Source organism: Schistosoma haematobium, chromosome ZW (genome assembly GCF_000699445.3).
Source record: "Schistosoma haematobium chromosome ZW, whole genome shotgun sequence".
Taxonomy (NCBI): domain Eukaryota; kingdom Metazoa; phylum Platyhelminthes; class Trematoda; order Strigeidida; family Schistosomatidae; genus Schistosoma; species Schistosoma haematobium.
In genome coordinates, this window is record NC_067195.1 from 63,068,162 (window position 1) to 63,089,745 (window position 21,584).

General features: G+C 29.7%; 1 protein-coding gene across 1 annotated transcript in view; it reads left to right on the forward strand.

Moving 5' to 3' along the window:
* The window catches only part of ZFHX3 (Zinc finger homeobox protein 3), a gene marked incomplete at both ends in the record, with an annotated part of 60,522 nt that extends 39,174 nt beyond the window's left edge, over window positions 1-21,348 (forward strand). Inside the window, 2 exons of the mRNA XM_051218819.1 lie at window positions 16,245-18,525; window positions 20,110-21,348. Coding sequence (XP_051072127.1) covers window positions 16,245-18,525; window positions 20,110-21,348 — 3,520 coding nt within the window. The remainder of the gene's footprint in view (window positions 1-16,244; window positions 18,526-20,109) is intronic.
* Window positions 21,349-21,584: the final 236 nt, after the last annotated feature.

Here is a 21,584-nt window from a genome sequence, read left to right on the forward strand (position 1 = left end):
TATAGTCTTACTGTATTAACATCTGAAAACCACATTTTATTTAGCAAGTACGAACCAGGTGCTCTTCAAAATTCAGTTATATTAGTTAGCTTCATGCGGTGCATCTCTCATAAGTTTTATCACGATAGATTAATACTATTATATGATAGGATATATGTGCTATTTGAACACTCCTATGAATATACCCTGGACGATAATGCATTAATTCTGTAAAGGGCAGTTGCTTGAACTTTGAATCTAGTGAGATTATAAGTTTTCAAAGCATATAGAATTTCAGCTAGATTTTAGCTTTTGACATTATCATTGAAATGTACACACAAGACACTATAAAGTCTCCATGATAGTTCGACATAAATTAGGTTTTCAATCCATATAAAAGCATATTGTTTAAATCAGTTTCCTAATCATGTCAATACAATAACATTATCTCCCCTGTTTTCCATTTGAATCAAGCCTTATTAACAATAATTTAGTCATCAATATGATTATGATTTGTAACTGAGTCATTAATCTGTCTATTCATTTTGTTATTAATTGTAATTATGCTTTCTCATTTTAAATTCTGTCGATAAATACTTACTGGTGATAATAATGGTTTCTGAATGTTTTCACCGCTTAACATGTTTAGCATATCCACCAGCGTTTATACAAACATATACTGTTTATTATACGTTATGAGAAAATGAAAAAAAATTTAGATAGAATATAGAGATGGGACAGGGAAGAAGTTAGTGAAAAATAAACAATACTGAAATTAATACACAGAAACAGAAATAACAAACAATTAACACTCAATTCCTTTTCTCATTTTTTTTATTATTTACCTACTTCATACCGACATATATATTGTTATTTACTTTAGTGTTGAAAATTAGCTACTGCCATTATTTAATACTATGATTATTTAAACTATAGATTAAATGTTTGATAAGCGAACAGTTAAACATTTTAAATACATATAAACATACAACTATACGTAAACAATTGACCCCTGTTCGAATAATCATAATCTCTCCACTGCTGATTTTAATCACTCACCCTCTCTCCCTCTCTCTCTGTCTCTCTATATATATACATATATATATGTATATATATGTATACATATGTATATATATACATATATATATATATATATATATATGAACCCTTAAGGGTTCAAGACTGGTTCCCCATACTTGAATTTTAAAAAAAGTCAATGGCAAATGATTACTACGTGAATAATGTTTTTTTTAACTCATGGATATGTGTGTGTGTTTGTTCTTTTTCTTTAAAAAGCATGTAAATTAATTCAAAGGATTATAAATAAATGCACTGAAACATCTGTTATTTACACCACTAATTATTATTAAGGCAAGTAAAACATTGATAATCATAACAATGTTTACAAAATACAAACTTTGACCTTATTTTTTTATTAATATAAGTGGAACACAATGATCACTAATCATTCACTGCCAAACTTTCGTATAACAACTTTCACCACCACCATCATTATCATCATCGCTCACATTCCATTTGTACATATGCAACTTTCATAATGAAACCTTGTATATTTATTTATAGTGTATGTATAAAATATTTTTGGGCATGTCTAAGTGTTTATCACTTATATATCAATTAAGTGTAATATAATAATAATAATAATTAAGATTATTTAACATTGTCACTTATCTTTCTGATAAAGGAATAATGAATTATATCATCACCATCATCAACTATCTTCCCTTCTATTCACTCCTTATGGATTACTAATCAGTTAGTTATCAGATCTGCCTTTTTTTTCTATTATCCAAAACTGATAAGATAAATTGTAAACATTTAAGATGAAGAAGGTATCAATAAGTATTATCATATATTTTTTTAATTATGAACAATAAATTGTACCAAATTAGTGATAATATTTTATTATATAATTAATTATTTACTTTGTCTATAGTCTTAATAATTTTTTTTATAACGAACATAATAAGTATCAGAAAGGGTTTTGTGGAGATTTTTAGAAATTTCAATAGTTGAAATGAGTCAATTGAAGCTAAACCATTATGGAAAACCTGGAAGCACTGGACGACCGTTTCGTCCTATTATGGGACTCCTCAGCAGTGCACATCCATATAATAAGTATTAATCTTAGTATGGATTACCTTGATAATTCTGATATGATTGTTTTGACAGGCTACATTTTTTGTTGTTGGTATAATTACTGAACTTCAGTGTAGTGTTATGTTTTATTGTTACTAGAGGTTGTTGCTATTTAACTGAATTCCAAAATGAAATGCATTAAATTTTTTAAAAAAATTCGTATTGTTTGTTAAAATAAAAGAAACAAACAATCACTAATTACATAGGAAATATTGAATAGGAAAAGAATCTATCGGTCATTGAGTTACTGAATAATTAGACAGTAATTGACAGGGTTTGATGAATATCGGTTTAATATGTTTACTGGATTCATCACCAATGGATGACAGTTGGAGAACAAGTAAAAACTAGGAAGCACTGGACAATTTAAAAATTAAGTCAGCTTTCATGAAAGCTCTTTAACTAAACTATTTTAGTCAAATTACCAGTGATTGACTTCATTATGTTCCTGGAGTTCTAGTAAGAAGTTGAAACTGGTAGACTTCAGACATATCTTTAATGACTCATTATCATTATTATCATTAACTTCATCGACTTAATTGTTCCCCAAATCCCTTAGGAGTTTATTCGTAAACGTTCCTGATATGAAATCATTTTATTTAACTTATCTAATACCTTAAATTATTATTTAATTGTCTTACTCTCTATTCACAATCTAATCCATTTTTAATAATCTAGTTCTATAAGCTTTCTGTTACATCATCAATACTATTTATTATTCATATGTTCTAACAGAAATAATACTTAAGATCTCAGACATATATATACGATTGTACGGCTTGATAATAAATTTGTCGAAAAGCGATCCCTTTACTGAACTTCATGTGTTTAGAGTGGGTCATTTGTCACAATGATCGCTTCTCTATATTGAGACCGAAGTAATTTCACTGTACTTCAACTTAATGGCTCTAACTTTTAAGAGTTCGTCACTAAAACTAGGGATACTGGGTTCAATTCCTGATGACGTTGTTGACGTTCGTTGCTGAAGCGTCCCATACTAGGACAGAGTATTCTAGTTTCTAAGGATACTCCAATTGAATCGATTTATAACGAATCTAATTTACAGTTGTCAGCTATCAGGTTTGATAACTGAGTGCATATTTCAATAGAATTCAGAATTTACGATGAAAGAGGTATTCTTAAGTGATATAAATTCTTAAGATTACTCTGTGTACACTGGGTTTATACTCTTTTAAAATTTCAACAATTTTTTAATTTAGTAGTGAGCTCAAAGTACTAAAATGATGTCTCATTTCAATCTGATGATTGCATGGATTCCAAAATACACATGGATCTCACTTAAAAGCGCTTAATAGAGATATGAGGTTGTCGCATATTTTATATTCCAGACTACCAAACAAATTTTTGTAAATTGTAGAATTTCTATCCTCTAAATCACGAGTTGTTCTTGATTACAAAACCATTAAAAGCCTGGAAACATTGGACACCCGTCTAGTCCTAGTCTGAGGATCCTTAGTAGGATATTATCACGATCTCGCTTTCAGTAATTGGAGAGTTTCATACTAGAATGAAATAGCTATATAATATCTTCAGGTTTTCGGTGGTTGTCTGGCTAGGTTCAGTTCGTGACTTGTAATACAGAAATTTAAATATGGGGGTCTATGGAAATTAGTTTCAGTTGTAGACAGTTTTTAACATTGATTGACGTTAGTCGAAGTAACATTAAAAATCATGGGGATTGAACAAAGAGTTCTCTTTAGAGATATCCCTGTCGTTGAATTCCCTAAGCTGAAATGTGTTTTTAAATTGCAGTGATGATAACGATGATGATTAAGGTAATAATTAATGATTTCATGTATAAGTGTATCTTCTTATTAGTATTGATCAATAAAGTATGAAGTATGCATGTGTAGATTTCGAAATTCCTTTTGAATTACTTTCTAACTTGTTGAATATTAAGATATAATTCACTTGGTTTTAAACAATATTGATTTATATTCGTTCTGTAATTCGGTCAATCACCATGCAACAATTAATCTAACTTTGAACACAAGGAATTATTACTAAGCATCATACAAAGACGGATGATTCAAAGTTGAATGCATCAACATGTATTTGGCATATCAGTTATAACAATTTATTCAATCGATATAATTAGTAAATAATTAAGAAATTATGTTAATACGTTCTAGTCAAGTTCAATACGATAAGTTCCTTTGCTAAATTTAGACTATCCAGTTAGGAAACGAAGTTTATCAGAACTATTTGGTCATATTAATGCAATATAATTTCGGACGATGTGAGTGCAAACTGAATTTTAGCTATAATTTGGTGATTTTAAGAGATTTAATAGTATGATATCAATTACATTTTACTGATTAATTAGTGGAGTTAGATAAATAAAAAATAAGTGAATCTAAATAAAGAGAACTATTTGAGAAGGGAATTTTTCAAAAGATTTTCATCGTTTGATGTTATTGTAAACCAACTTAAATCCAGCTTTAATTACAGAGAATTATGTTCATTGCTTATGAATATATATGATGTTAATTGGATCTCCTTGAAATTACCTTAAACGGCCAATGTCTTGAGTTCAATTCTACATAGCTTAATGTATGAACACTGTTCTGGGAACAAGATAAGATGATTACCATCTTATTTACAATGATCTTCTTGGTGATTTCAATTTAGAATAAAAATTCACTTGTTTCGGGGACACTGTTGAAAATAAACTCAAAATCGGATTAGCTTATAAATATTTTTTTGTTAGGTTGATTGAAAATAAGTTTATTGGATTTCAACTTAAGAAATGTTACCTTAGCATCACCAACTGATGCATTTTTTTAGAAACTAATTCTTTATCAAGTAACTTCGTGGATTAGTTGAAGTTAAACAGTAACACCGTTGGATGCCAGCTCAGCGATCTAGAGGTTAAATGTTCGCACACGAGACCGAAGGCATTAGGTTAAGATCCGTCGTGTTAGATCATAGATGCGCAGTGTTGAGGATTCCCATGGTGGGACGAAACAGTCATCCAGTTCTTCCAAATTTCACTGATGGTTTCACATTAATCGGTTCATGATTTTAATGAAACGCAATAATTGCTTGCATTTACTTAATATTTGTAGGATTCATTGTACTTCTCTAATTTCTAAACAGTTACACATAAATTAATAAATTTAATAATTTTAAAAGATTGAAGACTAAACAAAACTTAAGAATTAACCATTAATAAACGATCACCAGTACTGACTCATGAACTCAACTAGTGAAATTGCTATGATATTCACAAAACCCTTTCTGATATTAAACGGGGAATCGTCTAAAAGATTAAATCTTTTAATGATGATTACGACTTATTGAACGCAACTCAGAATGATTTTTTTTCATTTTTTGATTGTCCTTTTAACATTCATCATCATCATATTATTATTATTATTGCACAACATAATTATGTTTTATAATGATCCAAATATTAATGTAAACGAAATGTTATTCAATAGTTGAATTCATGAGTCAATTAATGCTAAACTACCATAGAAAACCTGAAAGCACTGAGGAGTCCCATACTAGGACGAAACGGCCGTTCAATACGCCCAGGTTTTTCATGGTGGTCTACCTATAATTGATTCATGAATTCAACTATTAAATTATTATAATATCCATAAAACCCCTTTCTGATTATAAATGTTCTTTGTTATCTATGGACTTAGAATGTAATAAATAAGATAATTCATCACACTGAAACTAACTCTATGCTAATTTGAATTTTATTGGGATTTTAATTAAAAACTTATTTTATGAAAGTTGAGAATAAAATGGTACTAACTGATCACCTAACAATAACCAATATTATATTATTTTATTCTTATTCTGAATCGAATTTGATCAATCTATTTAATATGTGGTAAGTAGTGTACATTAATTGATATCACAGTGAATATTGCTTGATTTCAGGTAATTGAAAATGTCTAGCAAGAATCTATGAACCTTGGATCCATGCTGGTTTACACTTATCAGTGAAGTTTATCTTCAATGTTAAAGTAATTGTCATTCGGAGTTGCAAACGAGATGCTGCCATTGAGTTATAAGAGCTACAAATGTATACTTATTTAAGACTAAGACTATGGAGTATTAAATAAAGTCATGCTGTCTAGAGATCAGTATCGATCATATTATTTTGATCAAACGTGCATACACACCTTATGGAAGGTTAAAAATGATACGATTTCTAAAGGAGTTAGAAAACAGTGAATAAAATTTCTTAACATTCCTAACTTATTCCAAAACATTTTAAAACACTATGCTTTTTATCAATATCATTATTTAATACTCTTCACATTATTATATGGAGTTTATGAAGATTATCGGATTTTATAGTTTACATAGCTTAACACCCGTTGTCGTCTTAGCATGGGATTACATAACTGTACCAGCGGCGACCCCACTATGACTTAAACATGTAGACTATTAGATGCCAGTTCACCAGTACAAAAATTAAATACCCACCACGGGACCTGAAAGTTTTCAGATGACTTCCCGGTGGTGTCATGAATGCACATTGTTAATGAGTCATATGATGTAACGAAACACTTTGCCAGAACATGTTAGTTTTTAATAGTTGTTTAGCTACAATCACTCCGTGATGTAAGCTTTTCAAATTGAAAGTAAACATTTAAAGTTCTTCATCATTATCAGATAGCCTTCGCTTTTATTAAAAGACTGTGAACTATAAAAAAATTTGAAAATGAAAAAAAATTACGTCTATTTGCAAGTTAAATTAAATTTTACTTCCCTCTTTGTCGAAATTTTCCAACTTGAAAATCTCTTGTGAGTTGTACAAGACAAAGACCTGATTTCATTTGATTATTAATGAATTAATTACACTATTTTTATCTTGATAAACATTTCAGGGATCTAATCATAACTATAATCATATTATAATAAAATAAATTGGCGAGAAAATATAATCCATGACAAGCTAATTCTAAATTTAATCACAAAAATAACTAATGTATACATTTTTGTATTAATATATATGTATATATATATGTGTGTGAATGGAGGGGTGGAGGGAGGGAGTACAACTGATTAACAGAATCTACACAATTATAAGACGTAATCAGTTGAAATTAACCAGATGCTATAAATTCTTTATGGTAATCATTTTGATTATTCAATGAATGCTAATTCATTTAATCTAATATTATTGAAAAGTATTATCAACATTGATATACACAATACTGTAAGACAAATAATGATGGATATTTATATTTACCATTGCTAAATAGTATAGAAATATCGGTGCTTAGGTTCATGAAACTTAAAATCAATTCCGAGATTATATTTTCGTTGATAAATGATAGTCCTGAACTCGAATTGACCACATGTGTTGTGTTATTCACTTTTGTACTGTATTTCGATGAGAATCTTTCGGTCAAAAAAAAAATTAAATCTAGACTTTGAATAACTATCACTTAATCAAACAAAGAATGAGTTGCCACAGATAAGTAGAAAAAGTTGTTTCTTAAACATTAAGATTTATTAAACTGTATTCATGAGTTTAGAATATTTATATATTAGTTGAGAACCAAGGAATTCATTTGAATTGAACACCTACGATCTCACATTGAAAGAATCCAGGATATACATAACAAAGCTTGATAAATTTTTTCATTTATGTGACTGTTTCACTTTGGATGTGAACGACTTTAGAAAAAATGGATATTTCATAATACTGTTTGGTAAATGATTATAATTTAGTTAGAGTTAATTGATTCGCGTAATTCGTGCAGAGGGAGACAAAACTAAACTATTAAATATCAATGTTATTTTATGTAATTTTTTGTAATGAATTCATCGAATTACATTAAGACTCAATATATTGTCTGAGAATTAGTCTATATGCACAAGCAAGTGGCTATCAGGACTCAGTAACTAAGTGGATAACGCGATGACGTTTGAAGCGAACGGTACTAGGTTCGAGTCCTAAATTGAACATCAACTCAGATGCAGGTACATCCTGCTGACGAGTCCCGAATAGGAGGAAACGTGAGTCCTCGATTCCACTGCTACCAACTATCCATATTTGCTTACAGTTTATATATTTGTTTTAAATCCACAAAAATTCATAGCTTATTCTGTTTAACTATAAATTTTCCTAATCGAGTTATAAATAAAATATTTTTTAAAATCAAAAACTAGCTATCAACAATCAGACATTATTACTTGAGAATATAATCCTATTATTTATTAGGTTAACGAGTCAAAATTCTTTTTTATTCGGGTCATCTAGTGAGTTTATGAGGCACTCACTACCCAATAATCCGGTTCTCATTCTAATATTCATATCTAACTAAAATGAACTAATTAATGATAATAATTACTCTTAAAAATGGAATTAAAACAATAAAAGTCTAATTTGATAATGAACAAATACAAACAAATCACAAATTAAAATATTTATTTAAGTGAATTTTTAATTTAAATGTGGGTTTCTCTCTTTTTCTCTTCATCTATTATATGTGAGATGCAGTCAACCGATATCATATATATATATATATATATATATATATATATATATATATATATATAAAGAATTGTTTACTTCATTAAACATAACTTGAGATTTATCTGTTTACTTTCAATTCTGTTACTCTATTTATTCATTTATTTAATTATCAAACCAGACTACTGACCGGTTAACCAATCCTTTGATATGTACATGATAGTAATATTAAAGAAAATACATGAATTTATTTAGTTGCTAAGATGGTGGATTGATAAAATATATTTTGAAAATAATGAGAAATATTAAAAACACTTTCATATAATTACTATTTAGTTGATTACCTCAAATGATCAACTAAATTTTTCATTATTATTATTATTATTATTATTATTATTATTATTAAATATCATTGAAATTCAAATAAACAACTTTTACATAAAATGATTACATCACTAATCATAATGATTAACATTGCTTTTAGATAGATGAATATTTGTATGTTTGTGTATGTATATATATATATATATATATATATATATATATATATGTTTGTTTAATAAATTATTCTTAATCATATGAACACTCAATCGTTTATCACTAGTTCCATTTTAATTACTACTACCCTTTATTTAAAACTATTGGTTCAATAAGAATAGATGAAGGGTGGGAATGAAAAAATTAAACAGAGCGTAAACATTTAAAAAGATTTTTCTTTTCATTTCTAACTAAATTGATTCATATTTTTAGTAATGGTGATGACGATGATGATGATGATGATGACATTGATGATAAAAAAGTTAGATAGATTATTTAAATTAATTTCAAATTTCATTGGCCTTTTTATGAAGTCATTTTTATTTGTGTGTGTGTGTGTGTTTATATATGTGCAAGTTTATAAATGTGTGAAGATCTAAAGGCTCCCTTCCATTTGAATAGATTACCCAATCAATGTTATATTAATTTGAATAATGTATGTATGTAGATTGTGTATATATGTATATCATGGGTCCTCACATTAGATTTACCTATAAAAATATGTTAAACAATATCGAGTCAACTAGTTCAGTTAACATGGTTGAACACATTTGATCATCATAATCATTATTTACATTTATTAGCATTAATTCATGGTATATAACGTGACTAATTGAACAAAACAAGTTATCATTTAAATTAGACAATTAATAACATTGACAACTGATATTAATTAATATTATTGTGGAACATTTTCGAACTTTGACTCTTGGAAAAATTCAGACTTTTATTCCTTTGTATTTCGATAAACCAAATCATTGGGAAATAAACATTTATGCAATTTTGGTAAGTTGATTTAATGTATATTAAATTTGTCGGATTTCTGTCTCATTTTAAAGAAATTTGATTATCATTGCATAATATCGATTTCACAATGGTTATCAGTCATTTTAGATAAACTAATATCAAAACGTATCAGATAAATTCATCTAACCATCAGACTTAAGTATTTTGTGGATGTGAAAGTTTCAGAGGAAATATAAATAATGACTGAATATTGTTTACTGGCTAAAGCATGCGTTTTTGATTCGCTAATTATCAGGTTTGAACCTAGCGTCACTTTAGTTTCGACAATCAGATAATGTCAATGTAGCTTATACACAATCATCTAGTGAATGAATTAATTGTATTATTGATTTATGTTCACTGACTCCACATGTGAAACAGGTGAAATATGTACTCAATGGTTAGAAAGTTAGCATATCGAGTGGCACCTTGACATCATAATACTTGGATAAAGAAAATTCATAGGTTTTTGATATTCAATCGTGATTTCCTCCCAAGTAATGGTTGTATACTATAAAACATGTATAGTGGCATTCACAGTATGTGTCCAACTGTTTTATACACAGACACCACGAGTGTAAGTTAAAATTACGCCAGGATATGTCCTATTTGAACGTAGAAATCAGTCAATAAACTTGTTGACTGTGAAATTATTCCCTAGAAAATTATGTATAATTTCTGATTAGATTCTTGGTTGATACGACTCGAAATCGATAACACTGTCATGGAGATATTCACTTAATATCTTTCGGACAGCAAGTTTCATCCCTATCTCAAACAACTGAGTGTTTAAGTTAAACATGTAAACTATCAAATATCAGCTGAAGGATCTAAAGGCCATGTACTTGTCGCGAGATCTAACGATCCTCTGCTCTATGTGTGGGTTGAGGGCGAGGAGATTCCGCTCACCCTCTCGAAATGCTCTCAAATGGCCTTAAGTATACAGTCGCTTCTAGGGAAGTCCTATTCACTTTCTTCTCGAGGCGAGGGCGGATGCCCAACACCTCAACTAGGTTGGTGGAAACAGAGTGTCAGATGAAGGGAGTTGGAAAACCCTGATTCCAAACCAATGGTGCACATGGAATTCAGTATCTTGAGAGATAAACGGCATATGAACCTATTGCTGGGATTGCATCCCCTTTCGCTAATCCATTGCATTTTGGATTAGGCCCTCAGGTAGAAAGCTCGGGGTATGGCCTCCTAAGGAAACCACCTGTTTCGTTTTGAACACTCGGGCAGCATTCCGGCCTTCACACAATTAAATGACTACTACTGGCCTCATTGTTGTGCGGCGCACATGTATTTGGTTCCCCCTTGTACCACTGTGTTCAACTAATAACACAATTAATCTCATTAATAACTGAACAAATTAGGTAGCATGATATGATTCTGGGAAAAGTAAATCAAGTGAATTTTTCCTTCAATTTTTAAATTATACACTTTAATATGTAACAACTAATTTATCTTTTTTATTACTTGCTTTCGAAATTTGTATTTTCTATGTTTAGTATTTTCGTTATCAGAAACACAATAAACACAACTCTCCATAAATTTCGCTAGTTTCTTTTTATTGTGCCTATATAAAGTGTACCAATATAATCCGATATGCATTTGTACTAGTCCATACGACTAATAGTATCATTCGAAAACATGTACTTCTTGAAAATGAATTCTCATTTACACATTATTTATAATGATATCCTCAATTCGCCTTAAAGAAGTGACTCATTGGTTATAGTACATGATTTTAAATTACAAAGTAGTTGTTTGAAGTGCATGAAACTAAACTTACATAATATTATTCATCTAGTCTATTAAATTATTCTCACAATGTAAATAAATCTACATTTCACGGCTTATAATTACACTGGTAAAATAATTTGCATTAAAAGTTATATTAGATAACGTTTAATTATTGAAAAATAAATAATTTGTAGTTATTTGGTTGTAGAACGTAGTACAGTTTGGCAATAGGTTCTGTCATCAATTGATTTTGGTTAATGATACAGATTAACTGAAGGTGATCATTGCATACCAAAATCATAACCTAGTTTGAAAATACTCACAGCCCATATGATATTATTTGTCTCTCCATAAATTGAGTGTTATAGTAATTGAGCATATATTCTTCTATTGTATTTTTTTTCTTCTCAGACTACGTCCCCTGAATAACGTTCAGCTAATTATTTCTCTAAATAGTTCCAATATGGAATGTAGCAACTTACATCAAATCTTATCCTGTTTGCTACTCAAATATAGTTCAGTTATTAGATTTTTTTCAATGTAGCATTTTATGGAGATTTATGTAGTTTGATTATTATAGCTTTTATTTTAAACTGACACTAAGTTATTGAAAACCATCGGGTGTTCAATAGCTGTTTGAAACTCCTTAATCATGATACTCATTGGTAACACTGATAACACACTTAATGTATCAGACCTTATACCTCTTTATCACTTAGTAATTCTTATCAAAGTTTATTCTACTCATATAGTCAGGACCTATTGTTTCTTGTTTTAAACTTCAATTGATTTACGCATGCTCTCATGAACCATTCAGAGATAAAATACTTTGTAATTTTCCGTCAGTTTTATAGAATGTATAGGTTAGAGACAAAAAAGCAACAATAGCAATCCTTACAATATATACTTGACTTCAATTCGTGATGGTTTGAATTAATCTGCTGTTAATATTTTCTAATGAACTTTAACATAAGTGAATCCTGTGCGAATTTTTACTATTCACTCGTTTTTTTTTCACAAATGGATAGTGGTTAGTAGTAAAAATAAAACGCTAGTTTTTTCCTACCTGAAACTTGTTAGCTGAATGTATAAACACCCTATTATTAATGTTCACAGCGAGAATCAAACGGTTGGTGCGTTATCCACTGAATTACTGATTCCAGAAGGCTACTACCTTGTTAAATGAGTGTGAATTTAACTTACTTTTAATAATTTGATTTAAATTGCTGTTCGACTCCCTCTGTGAACATTAAGATGGGTGATGATACATCCAGTTGAGTCGTCCGAAATAAGACGAAACAAGCGACCTGGATTCTACTGCTAGTCTCAACCTATTAATGTTGTGAAAGATGTACACTTGATTAGACTATGTGTTTCAATATGTATATAACATTATGATTGTTATTATTACTATTATTGTTATTATGATTATGGTCTGAGCTATTTCATTATCAACATCACTACCAAATTTTCAAATTAAATAAACAAATAAACAGAATAATAGATTACAGTTATTTTTATATGATTAACTGTGTAATATTTAAAATTTCATTTAACAAATAAATGAAATACCTCAAGGCATATAATAATAAGAATAAGAATCCTTACTCAAATATGAATGATCTGTTTACCAATTATTAATAAGCAATTGGATATATCTTGTTAAGTTTATCAACATTTTCATAGATTGGAAATAAAATATCATTATTGTTTATAAATAAACTACTTAACATTAATATAGAAAATGATAGGATGAGTATATTATTATTATTACTATTATTATTATTATTATTATTATTATTGTTATTACAATCATCATTATTCATCTGCCTGACATTATGATACATCATGTTCTATTTATCATTACATATTACATGCATCATCTTGATTTCATTATGTAGACTTCTTAACATGTTTCTAATAGATATTTATGTAATTTACCAACAAAAAATAATCATCTGATTTAAAATAATCGGAAATAGAAAACAAATTCAGTAAATTCACTTATCTCTTCTTTGTATAGTTTGTTCTGTATACTCTGCCTTCTTACTTACTTATTATCTATGCTTTGTCATTTCGTTTTTGTATTTTCTCCGTAAATACAATTATATATATATATATGTTTATTGTCTATTATTGTATTTAGATCTAATAGTGTAATCTTATACTGTTATAATAAGGATAAAATATTAGCGGTAGTATAAATGATTTGTTAACATTATATTCTCTATTAACACTTGTTTGTGAATAGGTTTTTCAATAGGGTTATAGAGTGGTCAATAGTGGGATCTAGAATTTGTGTTCTGTCGTATTTGTGACTCGTCATCCGGATGTACCAGGATTCCAGTGTTGATGTGTCATTCCGGAACTTCTGGTTTAAACGTCAACTAATTGTTCATATAGTGATTGATATAAGTATTGAGGTATTCCTCTCAGGATGTATGTAACCCAAAAAAGACTAATCAGTATCAGTCCTCAACACCAACAACAGAATATTTAATAAGCTTCTAATCTGAGTAGAAAGTAATTGACACAAGGAAGAAACTCAGTGACGATATAACTTACATCCTTATAAACCAGGATAAGCCAGGAAGATTTGTCAGTCAGTCAGTCACCTACAACGTAGGACCAGGCACATATATGCATCGGTCCAAGTTGCCATACCGCATTGGCACAGCGAGATGAACACCAGATCCATAGAAGCAGTTAATTCAATGGTAGCAATATATAAAAGAAAGATTACATATAAGGATATAATTCAGGAAGAAAGAATTGGTTCGTAGAAAGAAAGATATGAAGCGATTTTAATCTCATAGTTTAATGGAATACAGAGAGTGTATACACCTACGCCATTGTGATCGATTCTGGGCCATGTCACCAAGAGTCTCCAACCATTAGTTACGATAGTCACGCGGAACCCGACCAAGTAGTCTGCATCTACCAACATGGCTCAGACTAGGAGTTAGTGATTTAAGTCAAGAAAGACCACCATTGTCGGACGCCGATAAGTATGCCTGTGTTCTAGAACCTGACGAATGGTGAATATGTGGTCGATGCAGCCACGACCAGGTCTGAAGCCAGCTTGATTCTCTCGTGTTTGCAGTCCACGAGTATTAGTTAGGCGTCCGATAATTATCGAGGCTAGTATTTTAGATATTACATTAGTTAAACTAATCCCTCTATGGTTGTCACACGATGATTTTGACGCTCTCTTATACATTGGGACGATAAGTGATTGTGACCAGTCAGATGGAATAACGTCTAACTCCCAGATCTTAGTTAAAATATTAGTCAACCTAATCGCTAAAATTGGACCACCATCCTTAAAGACCTTTCGAGCCAAGCCATCTGGACCAGCTGCCCTTCCCCGTTTCAGATTAACTATAGCCTTTTGAACTTCAGCTAGAGTTGGGGGACCCACTTCAAAGACTTGTGAAACCTACCGATATCACCCCATGGAAGAGGTATCAGTATGATCAAATGCATGGATTGAATATTTGTGAACATATCCTTACACTGAAGAATATACTGCTGTTATTCTTAAAACACTTGGAACGACATTTCTATATTTCAAAAGCTTTAGAACCAATATTTCTTAGTTAATTTCTCTCAAGCGACCAATCTGTTATATTATGTCAATGTGGTCACAATACATAAGTAAACAATACAAGCTCGTAAATCATCTACACTTTCGTGTGCTGACTGTCTTTATTGTATGTATATCAGAATTTCTATCAGAATCCTCAAAACATGACAAATGGTAAGAAAGTCTATCATATGATGAAAGAATTTTACGAGTAACTATGAAATAAATCCTTCAATCAAAGCTCAACAGATTACAAACTGTTTCATATAGTGGAAGAATTTATTTGTAAAATCTCAGCGAAAGAATTCGAAGTAAATCCAACGTTTCGCCTGGCAATCTGGTCCAAGCTTTTTCAAGGAAATATAGTCACTACTTATTTGTTCACGTATTCATTTATACACTTTTTTATTTATTATTTCAACACTAAATTTCATCCAAACTAACACTCAAAAATGGACAGTTTTCATCTAGTATGACATTTCAGTTTTTAGCATCTCGACACCATGACGAATAGCTATCAAATGAGTTAATTTTCAATATCAATTTTATATGGAAATCTTAAGTCTTACATTAATATGATATTCATCTAAAGTGTAACGAAACTCAGTTTATTAATTCTTATGTCAACATTAGTGTATCTAACAAGCTGTTCAAAGTTAATTAGGTGGATTGAAATTTAAACTCCGACCCATTATATAGAGGTGAATTACACTTTGATATGTAAGTAATGAACAAACTGCTTGGTATTTCAAGCAGCTTGTAAAAAAAATTACTCAAAGATACTCTTCTATGAGTACGTTATAAGTGGAGGACATTTTCTCATTTGTCAGTAGTCACATATAATCTGATAAAATATGTTTTGTCATATTGTATTCTTTGTTTAGTATGCTTCTAGTATGGAATTAACACAACATTAAGCAAATAATGTCTTGAACGTTGTTAATTATTCTAAAATTACTTGACCATGTTTTTTCTTTGTTTTAGATATAAAAATATTATGACAGCTAATGCATTTTTATCATCTAATTGTACAGTTGAAGATAATGTATCTGCTAGCCGTTTATTTTTACCCAAAGAATTACATATATCAGATGAATGGAGAAAATCTGAACAACGTTTGACCGCTTCAAATACATCAAATATGTCATCACCTATACATAATTTTAATATATGTGGTACATCAGTAACACCTATGGAATTATTTGCACAAATGACAGCTCATTATAAACAAATCTCTGAAAATTATAACTACGCACAATCAATGGAATTATTTTTAACCAATCCATCAGTAATAACACAACTCGCTTCAATGAATATGAGTAAAATTACTGAACCAGTATCGACATCAACTTCAATATCACAACCACCCCCCTCTTCTCCTTCTTCTTCTGCTTTTACACTTACACCTTTAACAGCTATTTCTAAACCATCAAACTTACCGCCAAAACAAATCGATGATACTGATTTACCAACTAATCACAACCGAATGTCAACCAATGATTTTTTCCATGAGTTTAATATGTTGCCTAATTTGCATAGTTTATTAAAACAATCATTTGAATTAATAAGTTGTGACAGTTTTTCAAATATACAAAATGATAAATATTTTTCAGAGGAGTTGTTAGCGTTTACTTTAGAGGTAATTGTAAATGATAAAGTATATTATGGTAATATTTATGAAAAATTAAATAATCACTGGTTTAAATTAGAGTATATACGTGAATTACAAATGAAAAAAGGCAAGTTGTGTACATATTGTTGTAATGATAACTATGATGATAATAATGATGACGATGATGATAACGTTAGCAACGAAATGAGTAATGATGATGAAAGAAACAGAAAATATCAAAATAAATCGCATCGTTTTCTATTAGAATCCAGTTCAGAATTACACATAAAACTACAACATTCTAAACAGATTTCTAATAATAATAATGATAATCCTTTAACTATTATTTTATCTAATTCATCCGTAAATGATTTAGTTGAAAAATTAAATTTACTTATTTCTAATTCTGCATTCTCAGATTTATTTCATTCAAGCTTAGAAAATCATTGTAAATTACAACCATCTGTTAAATCGAGTTCTCCAAATCTATTATCGATGCATTTAAAACATATACAATCAGATAGTTTTCAAAATATGCCAAAATCTGTATTACAAACAAATGAAATTGAATTCAATGATACTAATACTTCTGCATCATTTATAGTAGAACAAAATTTTTCAGCAAAAAATCTTGCCACTGACAACAATACTACTAAAAATGATATAAGTAATATATGTGATTCAAATACTCCATTATCTTTATCAGTGATTACTTCTGATCAATCCAATTTACTTCATAAAGATATAAAAGATTCAATAGTAAATAGTCCATTTGAAACTATAACAAACAATATTTGTTCAAATAATTCTAACTTATTATTAAACTATACTTTAACTAATAAAAATGATCCTAATGAGAATAATGATAATAATCAAATTGATAAAGATAATAAAATGAATAAAACATTCACTGAATCTTATTTCAGTTCTATAAAAGATTACAGTATTAATAATTCTACAAATCTTTTACCTAAATTATATTCAACTACTCAACATGAAAGAACTAAATTCATTGAACCATATGAACAACAAATCACATCATCATCATCATTATCATTATCATCATTACAAAAACGAAGTCGTACACGTTTAAGTGAATCACAATTAAATATATTACGTTCATATTTTGATATTAATAATTCACCATCAGATGAAAAAATTTATGAAATTTGTAATAAAACTGGTTTACAAGAGAAAGTTGTTAAACATTGGTTTCGTAATACATTATTTAAAGAAAGACAAAAAAATAAAGATAATCCATATAATTTTTCAATACCACCAAGTACTAGTTTAAATATAGAAGAATATGAAAAAACTGGTCGAATTGAAGTACATTCAACACATTCAATGAAACAACATCATAAATTATATCATTTAAACATTGAACAAATTGATAAACAAAATAATAATAATTTACAATTTGAAACGACTTCACAAGATTTAACTAATTCATCTAATATTAATAATGATATTGAAAATGAAAATATAAACATTATTGGATCATTGAATTCTCCAACAAAATCTTTAACTTCAACAATTAAAAGATCGTGTGAAATGGAATCATTGAAAAATATTGATCAAATGAAATGGATCAATCAAAATAAACGTCAACGACTACAGAAAGATATTCAAGATAGTAGTATGAACGATGAAGTACGTCTCATTGTTAATGTTATATATATATATATATATAGCTAGTTGGTTTATTTGATAGTCTTCTAATTATGACACCTCGGCATTGCGAACTATTGAAAGTAAAGACCTTTTTTAAATAACAAACAATTTTTGCTTAGTGTAAGTAAAAGGATCAGAGAGTAAGCACCTATTGCACCTTTATTATTATTTCCTGCAAGAAACAATACCATCAAACAATGCAACAACCCAGAGACACTTTTAGTTTCCACCTATGGGAGTTGGAAAACCCTGATTGCAAACCAATGGTGCACATGGCACCAGGATCCTGAAGGATAATACGGCGTATGAACCAACCGTTGATTACCGGCTACCATGAGACTGCATCTCTTTACGATGCTCCACTGCCTTATGGATCAGACCTGTAGGTCGAAGGCTCCGGGCACCCGGGCAGTATCACAGCCCTCACACAAATCTCATTTGATTTGTGTGGCGCACATGTATCTGATGCCTCCTTGTACCAATATCTATATGTTCAAATAAATAAGTAAATTGTTTTTAATTAAAACATACACTTATTATTGAACAATAGAATATGCACTGATGATGCATACTAAAAGACTAATTCAAATCAGTCATAATCAACCTAGAATTTATCCATCATTACAAGTTATGTATGTTATTTCACATTATTATATATCGGAGGAGAGAATTCACAAGATTGAAATTAAATCAATCAAAACAATAATATTGATGACAGTAAAATGCTTAAAATGGAAAATATAGTTTTTAGAAAAATGAATATGATAAAGGAATAATAACGCAAAAATGAAATTAAGCTTTTAGTGACCCGAGATCTGACTCCAGTTAGATCATATGAATGTTATTGAAATATACATATCGTCAATCATCGTATAAAATTATCGGATTTAATCCGCTTTAGTGTATAACGGAATTAAATAAGTCAAATACGAGAATGAAGTTTTGACTATGTATATTTTGTGCAGTCATTGATCTGGGGAATGAAGAAAAGAGAGCGAAGCGAAATGACAAGAGGTGGAGATGGTGGGTGAGCCAACTCGATTTAACCGAGCATTAATCAATATTTATGGTCACACAAGGATAAGCTACAGATATGTGATGAGTATGATAAAAAGTGTACACACATACGCTCATATAAAAATAGTCAAGGTTGGTAAGTGAATAATTAACAAGGTCAAAACGTGACTTAAGAAGAATGGAGAAATTGGCCTGTCCAGAAGCTAGAATAAATTATGTGGGTTTTACACAGTACCTGACACTACAAGCTCGAAATCTAGTGAAATATAAATAACGAATGCAAATGTACGACTGTAACCAATTTTTCCCAGTATCAAAAATGTAACAAATTTTAAATAGGATAATTATCTATCATCTTACATTATTCATGGTTATGGGTACTGAGTATAGTTTCCTCTCAAATAAGTGCTTTTTTGTCTAAAACTGAATTTAATCTATTAAATGTACACAGTAGTTTGTTTAAAAGAATTCTATACGGAATCCGATTTTATGTTCAGCTGTTAAAAGACGTAACATTACAACTTTTCATTTGCCTACTTTTTCTAGAGACCTACATCAATTGTATCGATTGAAGATTCAGATGTTATCTATAATTACAAAAGAAATTTACGTTCAACAATGACAACAACCACAACGACAACTCCATCAACTGAAAATACCGATGGTGATGTTCATTCATTTGTATTAGCTGATAATTCAAATAATTCGCATGAATCACCGCCATCAATTACATCGGAAAGTTCTCCATCTATTTCTGAAACTCCATTATCACCAAGATTACCCATGATACCAGAGTTAGATAATCCTCAAAGTGTTCTTGCTGCACTTATTCATCTTGGTCATCATAATCGTATTCAACAACAATCAAAATCCGAAAGTGAACAAAAATCAATAAATCTGTGGGAGTTTCCTTACTTCTCATCAACATCGTTATCATCTTCTATTCGTGGATTTTCAAATGGTACTGAAGTGTATACAGATCCAAACAAACTACATTGTCAACTAACATCACTTATGAATGCATCATTAAACAGAACTATGCCACATTTTCAGACCTCACCAGATTCAAATGAAGCTCCATTGGATTTAAGCGCTAAAACAACTCCGTCAGTTATCGTAAATTCTACTGGTGATAATAACTGTCAAAATAGTTCATCTTTTATTCTTGAACAAAATGCACAGATAATGGATAATGAAGATAATAATGACTTTACAGCTAATAATCAAGATCAATTTCTTTCTGTCCCATCTTTAATTCAAACAGAACATGTTTCTGGCGTTTATCGTTCAACCAGTACAACCTCTAGTACAAATGGTGGACGTAGAAATAGAACTAGTATTACAGCACTTCAATCTAGATGTATGCATTCGATATATAATTATCATAAAACTCCATCAGTACATGAATGTGATCGATTAGGTGAAATGATTGGTTTGTCACGACGTGTTGTTCAAGTATGGTTTCAAAATCAACGTGCAAAAGAAAAGAAAATGGCACGTGTTTCATCAGGACAATATAATTTTTCAGTAAATTCATCTTTATTAACTGAAAAATCATCACCAATAGATTCTTCTTCTTGTATAGATTCAAATTATTGTCAAATATGTTCAATATCTATTCAGAAATCAGAAATAACAAATAATTCCATGCTAACTAATCAACAAGCAACAAATGCTTGTAATCAGTCAACAAATTTTACATCACATGCATCATTTGTAGATCATCTTTTCTCAGCGGTTCATTTGAAAAAGTTATTACGTTGGTGTACAATGGATACTACTTAATTAAATTGTATAGCCATAATTATTGTATTGTATATTTCTTCATACATCGATTTACATTTCATAATCCTTTCAAACTTTGTCATATAATGACTGATAATTCTCCTTTCTTAATTTTACTTCCTCTTCGTTATTTTGATGATGCATAGGAAAATGAACATTAATTACCTTATATTGATTAGTAAAAATGCGTTGAGAAACCCATAATTCACTTTCCCCCCATTCTACCCATTGCTTTT